General features: G+C 39.7%; 1 protein-coding gene across 5 annotated transcripts in view; it reads right to left on the bottom strand.

Annotated features, from left to right (window-relative positions):
* The window catches only part of kcnip4a (potassium voltage-gated channel interacting protein 4a), a 148,208-nt gene extending 126,701 nt beyond the window's left edge, over window positions 1-21,507 (bottom strand). The window contains exons 1-4 of one of the 5 annotated variants that reach the window (XM_074624424.1): window positions 21,270-21,507; window positions 14,380-14,527; window positions 6,237-6,335; window positions 5,307-5,456 (exon numbers count right to left, since the gene is read on the bottom strand). In XM_074624424.1, coding sequence (XP_074480525.1) covers window positions 5,307-5,456; window positions 6,237-6,335; window positions 14,380-14,527; window positions 21,270-21,293 — 421 coding nt within the window. In that variant the 5' untranslated portion in view covers window positions 21,294-21,507. Of the gene's footprint in view, window positions 1-5,306; window positions 5,459-6,236; window positions 6,398-14,379; window positions 14,528-21,269 lie in introns of those variants that run through there. The other 4 variants (XM_074624427.1, XM_074624429.1, XM_074624426.1 and 1 more) reach the window with 4 other exon arrangements.
* Between the last annotated feature and the right edge of the window lie 1,842 nt (window positions 21,508-23,349).

Genomic DNA, 23,349 nt, shown 5'->3' with positions numbered 1-23,349 from the left:
ATAATGGAAAGTGCCTCTCGAGTCACGTGTCCTTCGGCTGGGTGATATTTGAGCCATTTATAGAATTGTCAGGCGCAGTATTAATTGCACTGCACGGTGACCAGCAGAAAGATTTTCTGAACAAAGCAATGATGATCATAAACGTATTTTCTGCACTAAAAAACGTGAATTTTAATACAGATAAAAATACACTCAGCCAGAGCTGTATCCCTTGAGGATATAAAAACAGTAACCTGCTATTACATCGGAGGCTATGCAAATGTAATATATGTGTGAATCACGCCGGCCACTGCGTTTCAACAAATCCGCTCTCGTCATCTCTGAGCCCATTAGTTGTAAATAACATGCAGTATTTTCTGTCTGGCTGTCACTGGTACTAGCTAGCGCTATGAATAAGATTAATGTCAGGGAAAGGTATCACTGCTGGATCCTTCTCCCTCGTTCTCCCGCGACCATTTTCGCAACATATGAATCAAATGAATGACAACAGTAGGACATGTCTGCATCTGAGCCAGCCAGCAGTCCCAGGGCAATCGCTCTCCTTCCACTCTCCTCCGATGTGAGAGGCTGCACGCTGCCTCCACTTCCCCTCTAATCCATCATTGCCTTTTTCCATTTCCACCTTAGATCTACAGAGGCCTGCACTCTTGACCAAGTGGGAAAATAGATTAAAATCAAAAGTGAGTTACTTTACCGAGAGCAGACATATGATCCAAAACCACTGGCCAAATTGTGTTTTCCTGATTCAAAAAGATCCTGCCTGCTATATCACGAGAGAATATTACACTCATCAAGGACACGCACCCCAGGACTCCTCTTAATGATATTTAACATTTTCTCCAAATCATTTCTCAAGGTTTAAGGGTCCTCTTAGCGATGCTTCTTCATCATGATGTCGCGCTGTTGGATGCGGCATCACGCTGCGAACAAAATCTCAGCAATTAAATTCTAATCAGCGAGGGGGCAAGCGGTGGGATTGAGACGTTAAAGTTATCACAAATGAATTCAAAAAGCCAGAGGTTTTTAGTCTTGACAACAAAAAATGGATTGAGGAACACAAGCAGCCTTGAATTTATAACTTCCTCATGAGGATTCATTACTGTTGACTTGGTCAAAAACAGTAAGGAAATTGATTTTCAGGCCATTTCTGTGCTGTTCGAAGGACGTGACCCCGAAAGGCATGTCTCAAGGTGATTCTGGGGATTTTGCCAAGGTAAAGGTATGGAAAATAGTGGGGCATGCAAGCGGATACATATATAAGAAGAAACAGCATGTCCAGATTGCATGTCTAAAGCTATGTTGATCACAGATCCGAGGCAAGTATTAGCCAGAGAGTGTAAAGGTGTACTGGCTAAGGTGGGAATTAAAAATGGCAATGCACTGTAGATTTTCCATTGAGCAATATGTTCTGTTGGAATAAATGCATGTAATATGAAATACCAACTTCTTTAACAGTAAAACAAACAAAGGAGAGCAAGTAAAAAAAATAGCTCTCTATCATATCTTCTGCAGAAAATACAAGTCTTCTCAATGAGATGAGAGAAAAACTGAAGATTTGTTGGCAAATCCCACATGAGTAGTATTTGAATCATGAAGCGGAACGAGTCGTGTATCAATATTCATACACCCCTGTCATCATATTTTAATATTATGCCCCCGTGCCACTGTCAGCCGAGAGACACACATCTTAGCTATAGTGAGTGCATCTGGGGCCACTGAATTACTACTGCAGTGCAGACATTCACAGAATTTATGACAGCAGCACTACCTGAGTGATAAAAGGACACGTGATGCACTCGGGGGGGGGGAGTGATGTCATGCAGGGTTGTTGTATTGGATTATATTGGACTGCAATGGTGTTGATATTGTGTCCACGCTTGTATGTAAGCCACGTTAACTGCAGCATGCTGAATTATAAAGAATTTGTCATCTTTAAATCAGACTAGATTAGTGCTGTTCTTTTGGTGTTTTTAATGCACTGCTGCAGCAAATGATGTACATGTTCAGTAATACATCCCATGTAATATTGTCATAACCGAATAAAATGAATCACTTTAAATTACAACACATTCAAATTGCCTCAACTGTATATTATCCAAGGCACTGCTTCTAAACTGCTCTGAATACAGCAAACAGTGCATCATGCTAGTCATTAATTTGTTCTGTAGCTTGCTGCCCTCTCCTGGCAGTAAAGATGAGGTACAATGATGGATTTCTACCATAAGGTGTCTACAATAAAAGTACATTGTAGTCAGATCGCTATTATTGCATCAAATTGCCAACTGAAAATAAAACTCAACTTAAAAATGTAACAGTTATATGTGATTATGATACACAGGAACAATATACAATAAAGTGGTGTTCTGGTCCCCCATATTAAGTAAAAAGTAATTTAACTTAACAGTAAATTATCAACTGGTTGTACAGAAATCTGATCCAAAAACAGGCTACAAACATTTGGGACATACAGCATTGTATGTCATTATTTCCCTCATAGCGACCGCAGGGATTTGCAACATGCTCTCTCAGAGCGGACGTCCGTCCCGTGGACACAACGTGAGGCCTGTGTATTTCTAGAAACACGTGCTTTACTGAGCATGCTCATTTTCTGGAGACTGCTCCGACATCCGGAGGGCACTATTGCCACCTGGCAGGTTGATAGTGTGATCATCTGCATGCTGGGGGGTTATTCTGGGCAACGTGGGAGATAATATTATTAGTTTGTGACGCCATCTAATGACGAGAATACCTACGAACAAACATATTCTGCCGAGAGGAGGCTTCAATTCCAGTGTAGCTGTTGATTTATTATCACTGTGTTAATTTGTGCTCTCTAATTCATCGTTTTCTTGAGGTCAATTCAATTAAGACATGAGACAAAGAAAAAACTTTAAGAGCAGGTGAAATCAGTGCTTAGCAGTTCGGCAAGTGAAAGTCCAATTTCATACCTAAATAAAAGGTAGGAAACTCCGTTGCTGCAATGCTACTGTAAGAAGTTATTGTTATTCTTAGTACCACTGTTCCTGCTTCAGCTACCTCGAGCAAAAACTTAAGGTGGTATGAAAATGCAGCCTGCACCTCCCTGGTATGGAGGCAGCATGTTTCCAATGAAAAAGGAGCGGTGAAAGGAATGAAAGTCGAAACAAATGCGCTGTCTAATTCAAATGTGCCTGACAGAAACACCTGGGTCCCGGTGTGGCTCCAGCTGTGGCCGCCAGCTCGCATGTTATAAGAGGGATAGATTCAAATGATAACTGTGCAGGTGCACACGCACAAACAGGGAGAGGCCGACCCAAGAAGAGACTTCACTGATTATGTGATCTAGACACCGCACCTGCCCCCCATTGACACCAATCTAATGAATGCAAACATGAGAAAAGTTTTCTCTTTCTCTACTAAAGGTGAATATGCATAATTCTCTTATTCATGAAGAACAGCTGTTTTGGAGTCCTTCTGTTGTTGTTTTTCCCCCTGCAGAAAAATCTGCACTGCAGATGTCATTTAGTCCCCACAGTGACATTCATGACTGCTTAATAGATTCCTAAATCAACCCCAAACACAACACATTTATCTGACAAGGAATATCAATGTGAAACAACACCTGCCAATTACAAAAAACTCCAGGTTTTATGGTAATATTTGACATGTCACTGAGCTATAAAACAATCATGGGAACTAGGCAAGTGTCACGAATAAACAGCAACAATGAAAACAGATGAGGAAAGAAACTGCAATCGCACAACTTTTACTGCGGCCAAATAAACACTCAAGATATAACAAAAACTGAAAAAAGCTTTGCTCTTATCATCAATACTTTTTGGAAAAATTAAGTGCAAGATCCTTCCCATTCTCATGATTTAAAATACACACATACCTACAGATTCTGTGCATAAATACCAAATTGAATAATAAAATTAGGCATGTTTTTTTTAAATTCAACATCTAATCGAGTTCTCATATATTTGCTATTCATAATAAAGCTTTAAATTATTTTCTTATTTAAGAGAGAGGGCTTGGTTCTAGCTCTGATGCATCTAAATGTGACGTAATGGCCTTGGCCACTGACAGCCTATAGTGTTCTCCCTGTATTATACTGCCTGCTGTGTTGACTGTTCCACTGGCAAGAAAATGTAGCTATAAATCCTATTTTATAAGGCTATGTGGCCATTGTGAATATATTACCCAAGCAGTAATCAATATTGATCTAGGTTCAAAGAGAATTAATTTACTCGCGCTGTCCAGTGTGACTTGTGGTACAACGCGTTCCTATCTTTTGTCACTCCAGAGAAATCATAAATTCTGGCGTTTCTATAAAAAGGTCAAAGGATGACTGATAAATACCACGTTAATGTGTTTGAAATGCTGTCGACAGCCTGAGCGGTTTCTGGATTCCGATGCTTTCGTCTAGTCAGAACTCAGATTGACAGTACAGTTAATGAGTGTATAGTGTTACTGTTAAATCCAATCTCCAATACGTGTAATTAGTTTACACACACAGTCCTCCTTGAGTGCACACTGTACATCTAATACCTCCCAGACTTAGTTCTCCAGTTTTGATAACAGCTTTCTCTTGACTATGTTTTGGGGTTTGCTTATCGAGTGCAGTAAATGCTATTGTCCACTGGCTTTTGTAATACAGTATGTGATAAACAGTGCTGTGAGTATATGATAAATATATTAAATCAACCCCTGCATTCTTTTTTGCCTTTTGAAATTGCCAAATTCACCAGACACCGACCGGTTTATAAAAAATACATACAAAAAAAGTCAGCCTTACTTAAATGTTTGCTTCATCTGCAGAATGCTGATACTTTACTGTTGTTGGTTTTATCCCCTCTGCTATTAGAGGAAAAGGAAAATTGACTACACACGCCCTAAAAACACAGCTGTTCCCTTTTTAGCTGCAAAAAAAATACAATTTATCTAAGATCTTAAAATAGATTAGTTTCCAGTACGAAGCAACAACGATGGTTTATCCTGCTTCTATCCCCACTAAAATGCAACTTTTGTTTCATGGGAAAAAAAATCTTCATTAGTCCTTCATTCTAAATGTCAAGGTACCCTACTTTTCATTATTCAAAAGAAACCGGATGTAATCGCTAGCCAAAGCAATTTATCTTAATTTTCTTCTGGTTTCGTCTTTAGCAACTATAGGACAGGACAGGGACCTGGGGACAACAAACATCTACAGACTAAGGATTTGACAACCAATTATCCTACGAATGAGAGGCAAAATAAATCATATTCCACCACCTTGGTTCTGCATAGCTGCTATATCTGTAGCCATAAATCTGTGGGTTTTGTACCTTTTTGTTTTGGGGAGGCCCAGGTGATGATGCGTCGCACCAGGCAGCAGTTGAGCAGGATTTTCTTGGAGAAGCCGTGGTCTTTACGGAAATGCTGCAGGTCCTCCCTCCACTGGGTCCTCTTGGTTGGTGTACACATGGCTGGAACTTCTCTATTTTTAAATATAGTGTGGCATTATTTGCAAGGACTACATCAATTCTGTACGATATAGGCCTAATTATTCGGGCACTTCTCAAAGGGCTGTGAGTTTGCAGTGAATATAATTCTAAATTGTACACAGAGGTGATTACTATTAGCCTCAATATTCAAATGATGACCCCTTAACAGCCTCTGGTAAACATTCAAACACAAATAGCTACAGCTATACAGCATGCAAAACAAACTGTCAAGTTCAGGCAGTACACCTGAGAATATATATGCTAATATGGTATGTATTTTTGCCCCCCAGTTATGCATGGCCATAATGAAATGCAAGACATTTCAGCGTGCCCTTTTGGAGCTGGAAAATGCTCGTCTTATGTTTCAAGAAGGCAAGTCATTCTTCCAGCTATTCCAGGACTGGTGATGGTAAAAGTAAATACACAAAATAGATTTTCTTCATGTAAACTGGCCTGCAATCCTTTGCTGACTCACACAAATATATTTTCAAATTAAACCAGCAAGCATCCTGATTGTGTCCAGATAAAACTAACTTTTATGACATTACTAAATAAAACATGACCTAGCGATACCCTAAGTCATTCGGTACTATGATCCCCCTGAAGGTCCCATTTCAAAAGTTTCAAACATCAACACATCATCAGCTGCTCTGACTGGAGGGCTTTCGCTTTGCTCTTAGTTCGCAAATTCATATCCTTCAATGCACAGAAATTGAGGTCCAGTTCAGGGGCTAACTGTTATCAATTGTCCCTCTCTGAGCATCATCTTACCTTGCAGGATAAAACACGATGTGCACGCTCTCTCTCTCTCTGCTTCCTCAGTCTGCAAGTGATCCTCAGGTTTCACACGAGCACTTTCCCTTTCCTGAGCTGATCAACAGAGTGTGAAAAGGGGGTGGGAGGAGGAGGATGAGGAGAGAGTGAGGACCGCTCTGTGAAGCAGAGAGAGTCAATGAGTGAGAGAGAGAGAGAGAGAACTGCTGGAAGACACTATGGCTTCTGCTTCAAGTTAGAGGACCATATGTGTGTTTCAAGTATCAAGAGGGAGAGAGTGAGAGATTTTCTGGTGGCTCTGCATTCACAGGGGATCCCTTTGATCGTCCTCCTTGAGCCTCTTGAAACACATGAAAGCCTTCAACACACACATATACTTTACATGCCCACTCCCTCCACTCCAACAGATCTGTGTCACAATCAAAACAAATCTATAGTTTCAATTCATCAGCATCCTCTAAAGGTTGTAAAACTACTTCTTAAGGGCTGGTATTAAACCTCAATGCTTTTTTTAGGGTACCGACTAGATGAGTCTATCCCACCAAGAATTGTTCAAGAACCAACAACTGATGTACAATATTTAGTCAGATTCATAGTACCGTTTACTTATTCTTTGATCACACTATTCCTGACTATTTTATTCAGGCAAAATGTTTGGATGGCTGCTTGTGCGTAGACTCTTGAGTGACACCATAGGTTTTTGTTAAATGGAAAAAAGGATTGTAGAAAAACATTGTTTCATCCAAGTAAAAAAAAAAAAGAAGTTCATGCTAAAACTCAGGTGCAGTATCGTATCTGCACTATATCACAAAAGACTAGTATGGTGTGATATAGCAACGAAAGCACCTCTGTATTTAGGCACAGCAGCACTTAATGCTAACATCTGCATACTAACATAATCACTATGACAATGCCAACTTACTGATGTTCACCTTCTTAGTTTAACTTGTTAGCATGCATTCACTAATTAGCACTAAACTCAAGGTACAGTCAAGGGCTAATGGGAATGTCATTAGTTTTGCTGGTATCTGACAGATTAAAAGTTGACTAACTGTTGAAAGGGAATCACCAAAGTTATCATAATTTGTGACAAACAATTCAGTGCCATGTTTGCACCATCATTTTTGTGACCAATTGTTTTCCAACATTTTGGCAGCTGTAAATCAGTTTCCAAGACAAGTCAAAATGAGATATGTCCTCAATTATAAGGAACATGAATCAAACACACCCTTATACTAATTCAATTATTTAAAAACGCAAGAACACAGCCTCTCAGCATAGCAAGGGGAAGGGATACAATTTGAGAAGAAAAGAGAAAAAGAAGCAATAAGAAGATCATTTGTTTTCACTGTCATACTACTCAAAGCCACAACAGGTTCCAGGACGGCAGCCGGTTAGAAAAGACCAACAGATGTGTTAAAAGTTCAAGCACCATATCAGCATACACTCTGCTGTCTGTGGATCAGAAACATCCCTATAACTCCCAGCTCTGGGAACATCGTCCTGTACCTACGTGACCCTTTCCTCTGATCTCTGTGTGCGCTAAATTCTTTTTTATCATTAACTAGACAGCCATTAATTCCAGATACTTATAATGTTATTACTGATCAAAATGAGCGTTTGGGCAACGTTTTTTGCACCCCTTTCAAAACTCTGTACTCTGTCATTTGGTCGAAGATGATGCATACCACTGCACAGCCATTACAGCATAGACTTAACTACCCTGAATTTATTACCACCCTGTTAATGTCTTCCTGAATACACTGGCAGTGGAATTTTTGTCAGCACTGCTCAGAGCATTTTTATTTATGCTACGACATACAGTAAGTGTCATGAATTTACATACATCCTATGCAAATCCTTGGTCCTCGGCCAAATGGGCTTAAGCTTATATTTAAATGCACATAACATTAATTGGCGAAGCAGTGATATATGGCTGTGCTCGAGGGGAGACAGTAAAGCTAAATCTAATTACTTCCCCTGAGATGAGCAGCAAGGTATATACTGTACCTGAGAAGACAAAGGGGGGGCCCTGGACCGAGAGCTGGGAATAGAGCCATCCTTTCCCAGCGGGCCGAGACACACGCTCCGATTGAAAATGAGTGAACAGATTGGTCGCGGCGCTACGGTATGATAACACTTGTTAGGTGAGCACATCCTGAGGTACGTCCACATCCTGAGGGAGAGGGCTTGAAAGCTTTGTCCCCAATATACCTAATAATTTATATTCAAGAAGCCAGTTGCTGCAGATTGATATTCAAGACCACCTTAGTCGAGTACTAGTCAACTCCAAGTACAGTAGACTTTTGAGTCAAGACCAGGCTTCTTAAAGCTGCTATAAATCAAGAATGAATTGAATGACCTCATGTATGTGAAAGGGTTAACTCATCGTAACGGACACGCATTGAATTATCACCCAGCTCTGCAGTTCCCTTCATTTCAGCACACTGTTTTGGATTTATAACCTACAATTTTACTGTTTTGGCTCAATCTCACCAGTGGCAGTGTCCTTTCCAGATGCAGCATGCAGCTGTTTACAGCCACTTACGATGGCTCCAACAAGTTCCATCAACAGACCTAATGGAATGCAGTAGTAATCAATGTTATTGACTATATATATGTTTTTTCTGCTATAACATATAGAAATTAAATAGTAAAATGGCTCTTTAAAAAAGTGTGGTTCACATCCATAAATACCAGTAAAATAGGTTCAAGGATAGTCCAACATCCGGAAAAATTCACGACAGTGCATTTAAATTGAAGTGTGAGGTTACTTACTGTGTGCACATTTAAGTGGATGGAGCTGATTTGAATGACAGGACTGACTATTTGGCAACGACTGAACCGGTTATATCCTGATACAACAACACAGTCTCTTTTGAGGTCAGGTAAAAGGTACACGTGGCATGCTAATTTGAAGGTTTTTTTGTAACACCCTCTTAGTTTTACAGTTATTCGAGCATGTTGCAGCACACAACTCATAACCACTGAAACCGAATTCAAATCTGAATGTTGTAGGGTGGATGAGTCTTCCCATCCAATCACTCTCAGTTACGATTATCTGTCCGGCTCAAGTCAATCCATGAAAAATTACTGAAATATAATCCGCATACATTTACTGCTGAATGTAGACTTTCAGGTGCTGTGTGGTTTGAGCTTGCGGATTCCTCGCACACTTAAATCGTCATTGTTCCACTAATACAGACACCTATCGATTACGTCAGAAGCAATTTGCTGTAATGTATTCTGAGATCAATTCAGACAGCCAGCTCGTGTGGAATGGATTTAGAGTTATATCATATTACATTACATTATATTATATTATAAGTTCAGAGTTAGTATTTGGCATCAAGGTTCTGACCTTATCCTGACCTTGGTTCTGACCTGAAGCCTTTCACACCCATAATACTCAAAGACGAGTGATATTTCACAGTAGCAAACAACAACCAAAAGAAAATTAGGCTCAGCTACTAAGAAAGTAATTCACAATCAATACCAGTGCACATTCCGTACACTGATAAATGGCAGAAACATACATGCATAAATTAGCAGCCAGCATAATGCACACAGGCAACCTCACAGGTAACTGATACCACCGAGCAAACACACACCACCTAAAGAAAGCTGAGGCGTCTATGCTTTGAGCTTTGGAGAAGTTTGGGAGAGTTGTTGTGGTCCCAGGCTGCCAGCACAGACAGGAAAGCTCGCTTGAAGTAACATTCTGAGGCAACAGCAGCAAGAGGCACGGCACAAAATCGATTATATTCCTTCTTAAAACCATCCTGGATTGACAATACAACTGTTGGCAAGCTTGCTTATACAATTTTACATAAACAGCAGCAGCAGCGGTGGTGGTTGTACAACAGAGTTAACAAATGTGAAAAAGAGAGAAGAGTATTGAATAGGGACTTTTAGGGAGCTGCGACACCGACTTTAGAGCGCTTGCGGATCTTAATTGTTTCTCTGCTAATAGACATCTATTGATTAAGTCTGAAGCCATTTGCTGATATGCACTGTGGAATCAGTTAAGACGCCTCAGTTCTATTCTTGGGTAACAAATGTTTCAGATTATAATTGCTTTGGTTTGGACGACAGCACTGTGCATGAACAAAAAAAAGAAATGAAAAGGAATGCTGCTGAAAACAAGTTCAGGTTGCCTGCATTATTACATCATGCACATGTAAACAAAGACACTGCTACAGCCTGAAGCTCCATACACAAACAAGTTCACCTTTTACTGAATAATTGAGAGCATTATCGTGTCATTTCCATTTTACCACGGTAGAGTATGTGTGTCTTTGCCCCAGGTCTCATTTAAACAAAATAAATGAAAAAAAGGGCTGGATTTATATCCTCAGTTTGCTTCTGCATTATAAAACATTCAATAATTGACATCCAAGATTATTTTTCTACTGGATTTCAAGTTCTGCTGTAAGCAATGTTTCCGTGAATACACAATGCAATTGGGTTAGAGGATAATTCATGTTTTTTACAACTAGGATCTTATTGTCTTAATTTTGCTTGTTTACAACATGTCTGTTTGTTCAAACGTAGCTTTCTTGCCCCATCGCTTCAGCTGTGTCAAGTGTTTGGAGAGTACAAATGTCATCCTAACCGAGAGAAAGATAAATAAGATCAAACTTATGCTAAAGATGTTCCTCAAAGAATGGAAATTTCTACAACATGACGCTAAGATTCCTGCATCAACTCTTGCCAAAATGCAAAACTTGCAACTAAATAGCTATTTGGGGTGTGTTTAATGAGGCAATAGAGGTTCAGTGCAGTCAGATCAGAAACAGTCAAACATCACATTACCTATACAATAGCAGAACTTCCCATACATTTACGTCCCCTGTCCCTTTAAGGCCTCCCGTGACTCTGGCCTTTTTGTCTCAGTGTTGCGGGTGATTTTGGAAAAGCTTAAGGAATATTAACAACCCTGCTGTCTCAGTATAAAATGATGGAAGACACACATCCAAGACAACAGGCTCATTTAAACCAAGCCCTGCATTTCCATAAAACCTTGCAAGGATAACGCAATAGCCCATTACAGAAGCCATTACCCCGTAGCAAAGGAGGCTGCTGCCCAGCAGCATCAGCAACAGAACATGAATTCAGCTCTTTTATTTTCTGAATGTTCACCACCACATTAGTAAGTAGAGCTCACTAATTGCCTTACTACTCAAGTGTAATGGTAATGCTTGGGGATATAGGCCGAGCAGTTGTGTGGAGTCTCCTATATGTTAAATCCTTTGGAAATTAAAACATTAATTTCGGCCAACATATGCAATCAGGCTGTAACGCAATCTAGTGTGCAAAGATGCAAATATCTTTTATTTCCTAGATTTTCAATGTCTATAGAAGGAAAGCCTTCTTTTGTGTTGTATATTATATTAGTTCTTTCCCTTGATGTGCATTTTTTTGTTGCAGTATACTCTAGGGATGTCACATACTGGTTTTTGTAAGGAAGTTAAACAGGCCATAATTCCCTTTCTATTATCTATTTTATATTACTGTGAAAACATCTCCTGCAAACAACTGCACACATCATGATAACGTTAGAATTTACCTTTGCCCAATACTCATTTTTACTGAATAGAGCCAGAATGCATCATAATGTGATTTAGTGTTCACAATCGCAATGCAGCATTATCAGGGAAAAAATGGTGTGCGTCCCTGAACGCTTCGTTATTGAGTTTACTGGGTCCCAACACATTTCAATCATATCAGGGACGATGTTAGTCTCGAGCCCTGACAGTACCTACGCTACCGTAGAAAAATGAGTACCGTCATGCTTTCATCATTTTGGCATTGACTTGGTACTGAAGTATCAGTTCTCTTGACATCCCTATACTCCTACACCTGTGTACTGCCATTGACATGTATATGAATAGGCTGTATGCTACAATTACACTCTAAGCATAGGGATTTAACAATTATAACTTGTTCACTTTAAATACAGATTTTTTTTGCCGTCAGTCTTTTTTTGTCTGTTTTGTCTTGTCAAAAAGGCATACATGTATAAATAAAGAGTTCCAAAACAAAGAAGGGAAACAATATATGGATTCTAAACTTTGTACAACTATTGCCTCATGCTAGTCCGCCCCAGTAAACATTTCAGCACACACACACACACACACACACACACACACTAGCAACAGCCACTGCAGAACCCTTAAAAAAGATGCTGTCACAAGTTGGAACCATAAATGAGAGTGCTCATTATTCTCTGTTGCAATAGGTTGAAATGAGCCGCTGCTTTCGATGCCATCATTCCTTCCCAGCTCCGATGTCATGGTGGTGAGAAGCCCTATGGTTCAGTGATAGCCGGTCAGTTGGTAGTTACGGAGGGGCCAGACAGTAGACGCATTGAGCTATGGGCATCGAGGCTGGCTGTCTCCAACACACGCAATTTCTCTTCCCAATTTCTCACACACCCACAGTGAGACCTTGTCATCCAAAGTGGTTAAAATTAGCAGAATGCATGAGGGGAAACAGCCCTGTTGATTAAATAAACTGCAATGCAGTATTTAAAGATGTAGGCTCATCTAGGTGGAGTCACAGAATGCGTGTATCAGTATAACCCGGATCTATTTTCTTTCTCGTTTTGAAACACGAGAGCTCCATAATGGCGTGCTTGTGGAAACAGTGGTCGTTCGCTTATTTACTTAAGCTGACCTGAAATCGATACAATCACTTCTTGAACCGTGGCCCCGAGTAATCCGATAGGTGGGAGCACATACTGGCTTTGAGAAAGCCAAGATCAGTGTCAGATTTACAACAGATACGGTGTCAATAACTTCTTAATATAACACTAAGAGCAGCTTCTTTTCCTAGTCTGGTTGTATGCGAGAAGTCCTGCAGGCCCCTGGATGCAACTGGTTTATTCAAATTACAAGTATCAACAGCTTCAGTTCCAAAAGGCCAAGCGAAAGGTCTCGCAAGATAATGAAAAACGGGCTGCGATACCCACCAAACAATCTTGCTGATACAGTTATGTGTCAATCACGGCGTTTGTTCATTACCATGCTTCAATTATGTACCAGTATTAATTATGGCACGAATAAGGGTTCAGCACTTTTTAAATGGGTAATTGACAAAGCTCTTGGGAGAAGGCAACTCAGCATAATGAAAATGAATAGTGCGGACAGTCCATCAGTTCACATTTCCCTGGTCTCTCTCTCTCCCACTTGCTCCCTCTTCCTCTTGTTAAATTGACTGTGGCATTATGGCCAATGTAGCAGCCAGTTTTAAAGCAGAAAAAACATGAAAAAAGTATGAGAGATTGAGAGAAAGTTGCATGTATAGACAACACTAGCACACATCTTTGACGCTTTCAAACCTGACACAAACCCACACACACACCTCCAGAGTCACGCGTCAAACCACTTCCCTGCCCTCTGCGAGTGTGTGTCGTTTTCGGGAGTCAATGTGTTGGAATGCCTCCATAAATTATTCAGCCGCAGCGCCTGCTATCTGAAGATAACGGTGGCTCTTTATCGGTCAGCGTGTACAAAGACACTGCGCTGGTGACTATACAAGCACCTCGGGGGGATTTGGGGCACCTTCTGTGTAAGGATGCGTGTCACTGTGGCGGTGAAGCATACAATGGCATATAGCCTATCAGCAGGTTTATGTTGTGAGGTCACTTTCATTTTCTCTGGGGGACGCTCTCATTTTCAGCTCATCAATCAAAAGGGCATTTTTTTTTTTTTTGCCGCGGCATAACTAATTTGGACTAAAGATCAGGGAAGTTACTGAACCTGCCATACCTGTAGTATTGAGGACAGAGGCAGTTTCTTAGGGGAAACAAATAATCTACTGCTGACAAGAAATCCTAAATACACGTTTGACAACTGCATCGTGGGAATCATAAAATAAAAAACGTGCAATCTGTTGCTTTATCTAAACTTCAAGTCCAGTGTATTAGTAACACTTCCAACAATCAAATTGCTCTTTACAGGTTCTCCATATTGCCACAGACTCTGGTAATTAAGTATAATTACTTGGTCTGCACCAAACTATAGACAAATATTTTGTTTTACGGTGCTTAATACAGAATTCAGAACATATAATATAATATAATAGCACAAACAGTGCAAACAACGACAACAGTGCTGACAGAGTTAATAGTGTTTACCTGAAGGGGACCGGAGAGTGGTTGCTACGCTTCCGTGACGACGCCATGGGTCGGGACGGTAACCGCCGTTATGAGCGCAGTGCAGAGTGGCGAGCCAGTAGTGCACAACAGAGAGACTTGTATGCAGTGAAATGCATGCATGGCCAGCCTGGTTATGTCAACAAAGCACAGAGAAACTCAGATTACAACACACAGAGAGGGAGAGGGACTTCATTCTCTGCTCAGGTAGACATTACGCCACTATAGCTCTACATAGCAAAGAGTTGTTTGCTGCTATATTAATGCTCTGAATCCCGTAAATAGAACCTTTAATCTAAAAAAAAAAAAAAAAAGAGCTAAATCTGGCAAAGCTGCCAGAGGCAAAACAATTATTCTATTCGTCAATCAACAACAATTTAATAATTTATGAAGCAAAATGCTCAATTTCACTGTTCCCAGTTCTACATTGTGAATATTTTTCTGGACATGAAAAAAAGCTGCTTCATTACCAATTATATCATCAGGTCTGTGTGTTTTTACAGGTACATTATGTAAGTCAATAACATCACTTTCTTACATGTCTGGTCACATTAGACTATGATACAATGGATATACACGGACTGAAATCTGACCTGATCCGGATTCATTATAACAGGTGAAAGAGCGTACAGAGGAACACTCTTGTAATGTCAATGCAAATGAAATAGGCAAATAAATAACACAATAAGCAGTGCAAGGACATCTGTCCACTGTATGCAAGCTGGAAGGAAAGTATGTAAAAGGAGGATTCTTTGCTACTGAGACACCATGTTCTCTCTATATCCACTTGGTGTCAGCCTTGCACATTGCATGGATGCCACAGCCACCATACAGTAGGAACATTCCTTCCATGATTTTTCCAGGTTGAATGTTAGTTGACATAACATTGAAAAACATCTACTGATAATGACTTAAGCCATTGCAGATAAGCCTATTGACTATTGTACGCAAACTACTGTTATATTTGCAATCTATTTTCAGGTCTACCCTAATTAACAGGCTGGCATATGGCTCATGTCTGTATGCTTTACATGTCATAATCTCCCATCGGAATGACAGATATGTTTAGTATTGTGCCGTCTATATTAAATGCTGGCAGTTCCCGTAGGACATGGACTTTTTGGAGGGACTAAAGCCCAGAATAGGCTTTTAAGCCCCCCTATTGGGACAAGAAGAAAGACAGACGGACCCTCCAGTTGGCCACTCGTGCCAGGCCTGCCTCCACATATGGCCTGTATGATGTTCAGCTCTGACACCATTTCATCGAGGACTCCTTGGAAAAGACTCGTACTAGACAGGCTGTTCCATAATTCTTTTTTTTGTTCAGGTTTTATGACAGTGGAGAGTAATGTTGGGGGAGTGAGATGTGACAAAGTTCACTGTTTGGAACTGATCTCAAAAGCACATAGCAATGCATTGTTTGAGCTTATTTGTAGAATGATAATACAAGCAGGTGCGGTGATAAATACAAATGCTTACAAATGTGCGCAGGTACGATTTAAAGTCCCGGGATGTCTTATCTCAAAGCAAAAAGCAAAAAGCAAAAAGACGACAAGCAAAATGAGAGCTAAACTCAATAACAGGATGTGAATGTCAAGTTGCCAACAGCACAGAGCAGAAAAGGAATGCAAGGGTGTCACCGCTCAGTTTTTGCACAACTACATTTCATGCATCTGGGTCCACTAAAAGACAGTTTTAAGCAGTGGTTCCCAACCTAAGAGTCAGGAACCACATAAGGGGTCACGAGATGATCGGAAAAAACAAGATTCTACTATGCAAATGTGCTTTTTTTTCTTGCCAAATACTGTTTTATCTCTTAAGGCCGTTAACACATTTTTCAAACACTCTAAAAAGGGAAAATGACTTCAAATGACCAACTCACACCTAATAGACATGCACTCTGTGAAGATGAGTCACATGAACTTTGGATTAAAGGGTCACAAGCCAAAAAAATTGAGAACTGTGGGGATCAAACCTGCAACTTTTTGATTGTGGGACATTGACCATCACTAGCAGGCCACCCTACTATAATACCACAATGCAAAATGCTATAAAAGAAGTCATTAACAACTAGAAAACAATGTTACACAATAGAACTCTGACCCTTATCAGACTGTAAAATAACAATAAATATAGAAGAAAATCAACTGTCCAATTCTGAAATGCGTGATAAAATGTTATTGGCTCACATAAACTAAAAATAGATGGTCATTTTTAATGGTTGCTTAAATATTCAAAAAGGCATTTCCTTCATCTTTCTTCCAGTCTGTTCAATTTTGTACTTTTTTTTGACAGGTCAGTGAGTTCACTGCGTATCTAAAGCAAATTCTGCATACCAGAAATTGAATTCACTGACACTCCGTTACTGTCACAATGACAACAAAGCACGTCATTAAATATCTATAAAGACATTGAGATAAAACAAATTAAATGAGGCATATTACAGTTATGTGAAACTCCAGCCTTAAGACACATTATTCCTGAACTCAGACACAATTTGATGTGTGCTGAGAAGTCATTGATCATTTTGCTTGACTCGCAGAAAAAAAACTTCTTCAGAGGTACTTTGTGTATAGTGCTTTATAGAAATGGGACTTTTTTTGAAGAAGAACTTCAATTTCTGGACAGAAAGGTGAGAAATGTCAGATGCCAAAAGTTTATTTTTTTGTGTTTTTCCTCTGGGGCACAAGGGAATGCCGTTTATCTTCAATATGACCTCGGCACATACAAAGAAAGACACGTTTTGGAAGCTGAGGCCAAGCGTTGCCACCCAGTTGGCATCGGCTGTTTGGCGCTTTATCCAAGGAAGTGAAATGCAGCGAATCTGTGGCATAAACAAGCCTGAGGCTGGAAAAATAAACATGAAAGACGGGCCACTTCTTTTAGCCTTCAGCGATCATAAACACCTTATAGTCTGCTGTCCCTATAGTTATCGCCACAGCAATGATGCTCCTTCCACATCCCAGTCAGTCACCCTGTTTATCCATCACCTCTCCCTATCTGTCTCCCGTCTCCTCACCTCATCCTATTTCTTCTTCCCCTCATTCTTCTCTGGCCTGAGTCCCAAGGCAGATGGTCCATGCGAGCAGATGCTCCCCACCCAGTCTCTCAAAAGGGAAAAACAAAAAGCTGGATCCAAAACAAACAAAATCTGCTGGAGGGTGCCCAGGAGACGAGCAGGGAAGTTCGTGGTGCAATTAATCCTGGATTTGATTACGGGCTGGCTTTTTTATCAGCAGGTAGAGAGGAAGCACACAGGTGGTCGCAAAAACAAATCTACCAGTGACAAAGACTTCTTTCTGGGTCCCGTCTTCATGCTAAGGAGTACAATTAACTTCGCAGCAGTTGGTACGTCATTAAGACCATCTGATGAGCCAAATCTGACTGTTTAATGAGTCAAACTGTCCAATTTGAATCTATTTATAGAGGAAAGTGAATATAAATCTAGGCAAACATCTGAAAAAACCTGTGATCCTTGCAGGATAATTTATTGCAAAACCTTGAAAGACTTTTCTTCATCAAGAGGTGCAAAGCAAGACTGGATAAAGTCACACATTTACCTCTGTAATTTTCACAATTAGAAAAAAACGCCACCTGAACATTTGCTAAAAATGCCTTTTAAATGAGGTTATTAGAATAATCTTTTCTTCATCAGGCACGCTGTAATTTATTCTAATAACAAATCAAACAGCAAATCTTTTGCAGTAACAAACAGACCGAACAAAAAAAACCTTTCAGATCAGTGATGCTGTGCTGCATACTGCCAAAACTTCCCTCTGAAAAGTTAACACACACCATTCTGCTGTCTGACAGATTTGGAGCAGTTTCTTCAATCTGTATTTTTGCTTCCCTGTGATCTCAGGACTCCTGGCTGACAGATGTTAAGAAAGCACACACACACACACACACACACACACACACACACACACCGCATGTGGTCAGTTCTTGATGTCATAAAAGCTCTAAGCTGATATCTAAGTATGGACGAAATGCACTATGGTTCCTTCCTTAACTCTGCAAAAACAAAAATGTTTTTTTAGCACAAGGACTGCACATTATTCCAAAATATTCTAAACTAAAACATCCCACGCGGAACACTTGCTGAGCTTCATCTGTGCACAACCATGTCACCAAACCAAACGCTCAACAAAGAAAGTGTCTTCTTTTGTCAGAAAGAACATGCTGCAGTAACTAAACTCTGTATACTCCGTCTGGAAATCTCAATGACTCTGTGATAACATTAATAAATACTGCAAATGAGTTGTTGCCCTTGGTTGCATCAAAGCCAAAGTACATAACTTACCGGCTCAAACATTAAAACCCTGACTCAGTAGTCCTAAATATTGATTATTTCAGAAAGGTCTGTTTGTTCCCGGTGTAATTTGTTAAGTCATGCATATGCAGATTTGTATTGTGACTGACCTTCTAGACCGTTCACTCTCCGCCTTATGCTTGCACTTGTCCCCACTGGTGTACTAACATTGCATATTATCTCGGGTTGTCTCTTGACTGACGGTAATCTGCAAAGTTTTCTAATTTATTAACAAGTTCTGTTGGAAAATATTATGCAAAACATAAGCCTGAGTAATTAAATGCAAATCAGGGTAAATGAAGCATTGATTCAACAGCTATGAGGTAATGCCTCATGGTACCACTTTTACTGTTTATGTTTTATTACTTAATATTGTTTAGCATTCTTTCGAGGCCCTGGATATACAATACGAGGCATAATTAGCTGCGATAATTCATACCGACACAAAGGAAAAGAGGACATTCATCACACAAAAAGCCCACAATGGATGGACACAGCTTGTTCTCAACAATTCCAGTACAAAAGACAGAGCTAGCCGTGGTGCTGAAAGTAGCTCACTAGGAACAATAAAGCTTGCGGGGCTGCGTTTCATATATATATCGCCTTTCTAAAAGTCAGGGATACGGCATTAAAAGGAGAGAAATGTCTAAGGGAGCCGTTGGCACGCACCGACAGAAGTTGCATTGGTGATCAGAGAGAGCTCCGAGGCACTGATGCAAAGAATCACTGCACCGAGGAAGCAGCTCTTGGGAGGATCAACTCATGGCTGGGTGGCTGTAGCATTTTTTGTGGGCGATCGTTACATTTTAAGATTTCCCCCGGGCTGGATCATGATGTGGAAGCTGACTGGGGACAAAGAGGTGGGGGCTTTAGAGAGTGAGGAAAGACGAAGGGATGAAGAGTTAAAAAAAAAAAGCATATTGAGAAAAATAATTATTGCATTTGTGATATAATCTCAACAAGAATCAGTGATTTTCTTACATTAGAGACAAAGGCAATGCATATTTCTAGCCCCCTAGATTGACCTTCTATAAAACAACTGGAATTCAAGCCCCCTAACAATGAGACAACTGGTCAGGAGTGTCAATTCCAGCAAGCAAGAGAGAGACCATGCATCACTTACTGCTGGAGACAAACTAGTAAAAACCCTAAACTTTACAGAATCAATAAAAAAAAAATCAAAGTTAAGAGTCATACAAATTTTAAAATAAGCTACTTTTAGGCAGAGAACAGCAATCAATATCTATATTACATAATAAGAGTTTATACTCTGATACTGCAGTGTCCTATAACTTAGAAATTAAAGATAACTAATAGTCAGATACCTTCGCCACAACTTATTATCCTGGTCAATAACTTTAACATTATGTCCTCTGTGACCATATCCATAATGCGGATTATTCAGCCCCTTTAAAAAGCATTTGTCAAAGTCTGCAAGTCCTCATTTGCTGGCATGACTTTTAGCAGTTATTTTAGCAGTTACATACATTATTGTTATTTCCCCATTCTTCATGCCGTGGGTAAGGGAAATCTAAATTCCAGACACAAAACTGAATAAAACATTTGCTGAAGCGGTTATCAATTTTGAGAGGAATATACCTCTCAACAGCTCAAATCCTGAAGGCATGACTCATATCCTTAACAAAAGGATAATTAGGAGTCAATTAGGTGTGCAAACAAACATTAACCTGAGCCAGGAATGATGAGCAGTTAACTGCTCTTGTGGCTCTGGGAGAGGTAGCGAGGAGCCTGAGGGAAAACCTATGGACTATAACTGAGTGATCATTATTCTGGATGCCAGCCAAGTAGACTGTGGAGGTGGGGGGGAACCCAGGAGAGGATTTGTGCTACTGAATCCATTAGGTTTCTTTTTATTCCAAGGATGCCCATGTGCCCATATAGGCTACTCAAATTAGATGATCACAAAAGGGTTTCCTGCATACAAGGTGTGTGGCCACATTGGCAGATGAACACAAACCTTTCACCAACTAAAACAAAATGTTAATGCCACAGTGTGTGGAAGTATTCAGCAGAAACAGAACAAAATTGCTGCTGCACAGTTGGATTTTTGACAGAAATGGCCAAAGTGTCCCTTCCTAATGACCACCAACCAACCATTTTCCTTTCAAGAGAAGGCAAAAGTCCAGACATGACTATACAGTTTACCTCGCAGTGACAAAACAAACCAAAGATGTTGCAGAGCCTGCAAGCTAAACTTTGGGAATGCAAAATAAAAATACGCCAAACTCCATTAAAAAAAACATCAATTTAAAGTTGCCTTTCAACACATGCTAACAAACAGGGACATGAGCTGTAATGCTCTTCACCTGTCAACCATTTACGTAAAATTTCAACTGTTCAAAACTATATTCAAGCCGAATTAAAGATTGGTACTTCCTTTAGTGACACAACATTTAAGTTACACTGTAGCAGATACATTTTGACCGATAAGTAAGGCAACGTTAAATTAATTGTTTCATGCTAGGAGTTTTGCATGACGTTTTCTTCATGCAAGAACACTAATAAAACGCCATATGAGAACATGCGACCACTGTCCTACCAGGCGACGAGTCAGCAGCAGCATCCACCCGGCCAGAGATGGTCTCCACTCTCTTTGTGTCCATAGTTTATTTCCAGAAGGTGGACTTTTTTTGAGTCGCAGGAGCTCGTCGGTGTGGACTTGTTAACCGGCTGGTGGTCTGATACTAGTTGCTGCTCATCAACTCCAGAGTTTCAGCAGTGAGAGCACAAGCTGGAACGCTGCTCGTGCACACGGTTGATGGCGGGAGCGCGCATAAGTGAGTGAGTGAGTGATGATGATGATGATGGTATGTCTGTGGTGTGGTCTCAATATCTTGGTCAATGGTTGATGTTTTCTGAAACTATTAGTCCATTCATCAACTAGGCTTATTAACAGTTTAGGTAATTGATTAATAGTTTAAAATGTCTGGAGAAAAAAAAGCCAAATATGTGTTTAATTGATTAATAACTAATTGTACAATAAAAAACAGGCATTGATAAATTTGTTTACAAATTGATTTATGAATCTTTGAATAAAGGGACTAAATTACCAGGTAATTTAATTTATAATATATGCTATTTAAATAGCATATTGCTCCTCTTTTTTAATCGATTGCAAATTTGATAGCCTATCCTTTGGCTTTGGTCGAGCAAAAAAAAAAAAAGCAACCTTTTTAAATGATTAGGTTAGTTAATCTGGGAATAAATAAAAAGCAGATTAGTTAATAATGTTATCAGAATTAATAATAGGCTATATAGCCTATGTTTGACAATACACATAATAATAATGCACACTGCACTTTCATAGACTAAGCTACTGGAGTTACCCTGCACTATACTCTTTTTTAATAGTCTCTTCTGCACTATATTCACTTTTTTAATAGTCCTGTATCACAGTTGTTACCCTGCACTATATTCACTTTTAACAGTTTTCTTCATCTCCTTGTATTTTTATATCTGGTATATTTTTTTGTACTTTGCATTACTAACTTTTTTACTGCCTTTTTACTAACATGTTTTGCACTATGGAACTGTGATGCTGTAAACTTGAATTTCCCTCGGGATCAATAAAGTTATTATCTGTCTATCTATCTATCTATCTATATCTATCTATCTACACCAAGTTATAGATAGATACTGTAGATATAGATAGATAGATATACTTTTATTCATTTAATTCTAAAGAAAATCTACAGAAATCCTTCCTAGAAAAGTGGGGTGGACATATTAATATCCATAGTTCAACAATCTCATAATGGGTGTAATGCTGTGGTGTCCACATTGCCTACTTTTGTCCACTTTTGATTGCCAAATCATCGTCCTTTAGTATCTCAAAACTGCACTCTGCACATTTATTAAGTCCAAGCTCACAATTAAGCTGCATTAAAATTTGAAGCAGTGGTTCCCAAACTGTGGCTCAGGGACCACCAGTGGTCTTTAAAAGTGTTTTCATCATAAAGTCTCCAGTGTCCCAACTCACCATAAGACAGTTAGACAGTTACATAACTCTGCACCAAGTCAAACTTTGGGATGCTGTCTGATAAAATGGGAGTCTGCAGACAAAATGCACACAGCACTGGAAAAAATCACACACATTCAATGCACAAGTGCACTCTATTTTTCTCCTTTTATCTTGCATATGCAAGCAAACGGCAACATAAACAACATATCAGCTGTTGGACAGAACAGTATATCTGTATACAGGCTAGAAAGAAATCCTATAGCAACACAATGAAACAAACCCACTACTGCCGACAATAAAGCCCACGATGAAAAGAATAAATCAGACCTCCTCTTAACAAGCCAAGACAACTGTCAGCTATTTTAAAGATTAGAAACATTTTTAACGACATAGCGCATCTGCTTCATGGCAGCAAAGAAAGAGAGTTTGCAAAAGGATTGTTTAACTGTCTCCCAAGAATACCACAAAGGATAGCATTTTTCTCTCTCACTGTAAACACAATAGACAGCTTTAGACAAATCACGAGGCCATTTACTCAGCTGGTATATTTTTAGAGAGATTTATTTCTGGAATATACATGAATCATATGCAGCAGATAAAAAGGGAAAGTGTGAACCTGGTGCTAACACGTTCCACTTACCTGACGTGGATTTATGAG

This window comes from Sebastes fasciatus, chromosome 22 (genome assembly GCF_043250625.1).
Source record: "Sebastes fasciatus isolate fSebFas1 chromosome 22, fSebFas1.pri, whole genome shotgun sequence".
NCBI lineage: Eukaryota > Metazoa > Chordata > Actinopteri > Perciformes > Sebastidae > Sebastes > Sebastes fasciatus.
The sequence above is the reverse complement of the archived record's forward strand: the minus strand, read 5'-3'. Positions and strand labels throughout refer to the sequence as shown.